This window comes from Sphaeroforma arctica (genome assembly GCF_001186125.1).
Source record: "Sphaeroforma arctica JP610 unplaced genomic scaffold supercont1.2256, whole genome shotgun sequence".
Lineage (NCBI taxonomy): Eukaryota > Ichthyosporea > Ichthyophonida > Sphaeroforma > Sphaeroforma arctica.
This window is the reverse complement of record NW_014038302.1, coordinates 1-4,738: the sequence shown is the minus strand read 5'-3', so window position 1 is coordinate 4,738 and position 4,738 is coordinate 1. Positions and strand designations below refer to the sequence as shown.

The window sequence follows — 4,738 nt, the reverse complement described above, 5'->3', positions numbered from 1 at the left end:
ATATATATATATATATATATATATACTATAGTATATATATATACTATATATATATATATATAATATATATATATATATATATATATATATATATATATATGTGTGTGTGTGTGTGTGTGTGTATGTGAATGACCGACTGGCACCTTCACTCCTTGTACATGAAAATTGAGCTATTATATCTCGTCGAACTATGGCCGACCCAGTCAATCCAAAGCTATTATTATGTCTCATGTGTTGACAAAAAATACTCTCACGCTTGAGTATCGATCGGTATTTGGCCTCGGTGCAAATTTCACTGACAATACGATTTCTTTCTAAATAACCCGACTAAAGTCATACTGTTTACCCTTCTTCCCCTCCTCTTTTCGTGGTCCCTGGCCTTCCTGCGATGAACGCAACCGTATTCTACTGACGCTGTGTTCTCCCAATCAATGTCATGCATTGTTCTCCACTACTACAGCACGGAGTAAAAAACTGGTACATCGCAATCAAGGTATGTATTGTGTATACCTTCCTCAAGAAATTCGGAATTTATGTCTCTCATTGTCGCCCTCTTTGACGTGTGTACATACATCGATTTTACACGTTTTTTAATCGCAACTGCAGGACTCATCTTCGGTTTGAAAATAGCAATAATACAGAGACTCGCCTTTATGAACGAGTAGGTTCAGTAGAATACGAGCAGTTGAAAGCATATATGGTTTTGCAGTAAGTCTTGTCTGGCGTGCGCGCACACGGTGGAAGTAACGCGCTGTTCTTCACCGTGCCCACACAAGCCCGGACCAGCTTCTGCGCGAACACCTGATCCCAAACCGATTGGTTGGGGCGAAGCGCAGAAGCCTATCGAGTTTTATTATTGATTTATCTAAATAATAATTACAGCTTTTTATCGTGACTGACTGGGTGGGCGATTAGTTGAAACTGAATTGGAAAGAGCGGATCTGTGACATAAGTCGAAGTAACAACAAGAAGTAATATCACAACGAAAAAGGTTACATCGGTTTGCTATTCAGCACTTATCAGCAGTATTGTTCACAATTGTGTTTCATGACTTCCCTGACCTACACAGATGATACAAAGTATGAGGTATCTGACGATGATGAAATAGAGGACCCCGTGGATGGCAACGTCACTCGCAATGAAATGCTGGATAATGCGTTTGAGAACGCAATTAGATATGTGCAGTCGCGTGCGTAACGTCACCGTGTGAAGGAACAACCCAAACACTTTAGCACTGTACGTGCAGAGATACTCGATTGCAGTGATTGGTGATATCTGGCCGTTCCTCATTGCCAATTGTTGGCGTATGGCCGTATACAATATATCAATAAGCGGTCAATAAAACACGGCTGTAAAAATTGACGATGGAACGGGCCTGAGAAGCCGTAGGGACTGAAGGCGTATAAACATAGGGGTAATTTACTTGTTCATATTTACACTTGTACGTTTATTTATTGGTATTGAAAAAAAACCCCCCAACAACAAACAAACTTCAAAGCAGGTCCATATTTTTAAGGAAATTTGGGAATCCTGCGTAGGGCGTGCGCCATTCGCCGTGCGCGGGATTCTCTCTGCTGAAAGTGGGTATATTGACTATTCTCATTGTGGTCTATTCGGAATCTTCTATTTTTGAAACAAAAACAATTAAGAAAAATATTTGGCCTTGCGGGCAGGGGCGCAGGGCTTCACGAAGAGTCAAAGCAACTCAAAAGAGCATATATAACTACATACTACGTTAAGTTTTACTCAAGCGAATCGACCCAGACATTCCAAAATCCCAAGATATAGCTAAACATTTGAAAATACAAAGAAAGGAGTAAAAATCTAAGAGGAAGTGAAAAACCCTTGGTTTTTTCTAACAAATGTACTAAAACAAAACTATATTGTTTAAATTTTAAAAACAAAAAACAAAACAAAACTGCACATTTTTGTAAAATAGAAATTAATATGCAAATTCAGACTTCACAAGTTCAGAGGGGATACTTTTTTTTCTTCTTATATTGTTTTGAAAATACATGTACATCCATTTTTTTTTAAACTTAAATGTTAAGGCTGTGTTGTATTTTTTTCTTCGACTGGTTTTTGTCATTTTTTTAAAAACAAAAGTGCTCATCTTGTACTTTAAGAGATCATAAAAACTCACTCACATGGTATGTATTTTTTTTAAATTATGTCCGGACTTGTCCGTTCTACCGTAATATGTGTTCGACTTCTTTACACTTTCTTCAGAGCAAAAAATACAGACTGGAGGGCAGGGTTTCTGGTATCATATTAGTATGTACGCACCCCTATGCCATTAGACACATTGACAGTAACAACATTATAGTGTCTCCCTTATTTTGATCGAAGAATCAGTTTCAACACGTCACGATCCGAATAACAATACAGGATGACTAAATCAAACCGGAAAGGCAAGGTCGGCGAATCGGCCACGCCAACCACCGCCGTCGCAATCAACAGCGAGTCGAAACATATTGTCTGTTCAACGGATATATCTGCATGCGATCTCAAGCACAACACGCCCAGCAAAACAACTGGTAATTTCAAAGTCAAAGATGTATCAAAAGGCCCAGAAGCAGTGCGTACATTAGCAATGGAGGTAGAGCAATGGGATGGCCAGGAATCAGGCGGTGGCATTATCAGAAGGAATGTACTGATATTCGTGTTTTTTTACTTACCTATGATCGGATTTATCATCGGGACTACATACTTGGCTGTAAAGCTCGCCAAGGATAGACCGCCGCGAAAACCGCCGCTAGTATGGAAGAAACCAGCCAAAGACGACATGTATATCTATTTCTCGGTCATTGCAGCAATTACCACATTCTTCAGCTACACCACTCTGATTATGATATATAATCGCAGGAATACACCTGCCTTTCGTTGCAAACTGAAGGCTTTTACATATCATATCAGTTTTTGCTTGCTAGTGATCCCACCCCTGACATACGTGACTAACATGCTCACAGCCAAGTATTCTCCACGCGTGCATGGGGTCAAGTTCATACAGAGTATTGAGCTCTTTATTGTCGGACAGATCTGGGCTGCAATGTCCAATCGCGTGGGGCTTATGTACGTGATGTTTATCAAAGGCAATTATACACCCAATTATAAGATATTCTTGCTCAAGGCCGTCCTAATTGTGATGGTATTCCAGGAGCTTCCCTTTATTGTCGCTATGACCGTGTCCTTCCCAAAGTACACGTGGATGATCAAATGGGGTGCATTCACATACGCGATGATAACGCTCTTCGAGATTGCGGTTTATGTGGTGAGAATGGGCAGTGTTGTTCGGCTGTTCGTAGACTTCGAAAATGTTGTGCGAATGATGGTTATGCAGGCAATTTTGCTTAGTATTGGTATAACACTGTATTACCAGTTCCCTGATGGCAGGGCATTCTTTCGATACAATCAGACGATGGTTCTTGTATGGCAACTTATCTTCGAGATGTTTGGATCCAATTTGTGGAACGAATTTGTATTCTTTTTCGGGTTGAAAAGCTGTATCATCGGCCAGAACAAACTTATCTGTAAGGCGTATGACTTGGTAGATCCGCGTGGACGTCTGGATTCCATCCTAGACGATGAAGAGCTGTACCCCATCCTACTCAGAATAGCACGGGCCAGATATATGGACGAGAACTTCATGTTTCTTCATGATACGAGGGATCTCAAAGGACGAGCAGGGTCGGAGCAAGCAAAGCGCTTGCGTAATGGAGATTTAGAGGCCACGAGCGCAGCTAACGCTCGCGTGCAAACTGTACTGCAGAACTACGTGGTAGTTGGTGCGGTGTACCCTGTTAACTTGCCGTCCCGGCTTTTGAAGCCATTGCGAGAGCTCAATGAGGAAGCACAGAACTTCCCAGCTACAAATTTATTAGCAGGCGATACAGTGTGTGACCTGTTGTCATCTGCACGTGCATATACAGCCTCGTTGATTGATCAGAGTCTTATCATGAATGTGTTTTCGCAGCACAAGGATGTGCTAGACGTATTGGAAAGTAGGAGACACAGACTTATGCTGTCCTGTGGTTCCGACGCAAAATTGGCAGTACCTACCAGCAGGTAGTCGAGCGTGCAAAGAGGGTGCGTGAATTTATAGTTAATTTGTGGGATCGAATACTCGCTGGCAACGAAGTAATTACATTCACAAAGAAATAGAGAAAAATGTCTGTCTGTTAGTACATTTAGAAGGCTATATAACATAAAACATTGATGAATAGTTCATCATTATCATTCAGGAAGTTCGTGTATGTATATCTCAAGTATGTAAATTTATAGGGTTGAATATCAGGCTTTATGTGGTCGTATTCATTTAGAGAAATAGTGTCAAATAGTGTACAAAGAAATGTTTAGTAGTTGATGCTTCGCTCACTTGTTCCCGGTACACTATTGCGCTGCCAGCACATAGTTAATCACCATGCTGTTGTCGAGTCATCGACAATTGTCCACACAATTTTCGCCGCCCGTGCCCTCGTCCTTCTCCTGTACAGTGCATGCCTCCTTCAATCGTCTCTCTCGCGCAGAATTGGCGTCTGTTATCAACGTCACGGCTGATCATGATTGGTAAACCATGTCGTTGAAAATAGACTGCTTCTTCTGCAGGAGCTCGTACGGCTACCCCTGCTCAGCGATCAAGCCCTCATCCAAAACCAGAACGCGGTCACTATCAATCACCGTGTCCAATCGATGGGCAAACTGAACATGTACATGAGTGTATGCACGGGTATAGCTATAA

At 41.5% G+C, this 4,738-nt stretch overlaps 1 protein-coding gene across 1 annotated transcript; it reads left to right on the top strand.

Moving 5' to 3' along the window:
- Positions 1 to 2,389: 2,389 nt before the first annotated feature.
- SARC_12374 (hypothetical protein) lies at positions 2,390 to 4,069 on the top strand (the record flags this gene model as incomplete). Its single annotated transcript, XM_014293521.1, has 2 exons — positions 2,390 to 2,787; positions 2,917 to 4,069. 2 exons carry the CDS (start codon positions 2,390 to 2,392, stop codon positions 4,067 to 4,069), a joined length of 1,551 nt encoding a protein of 516 aa, XP_014148996.1.
- Between the last annotated feature and the right edge of the window lie 669 nt (positions 4,070 to 4,738).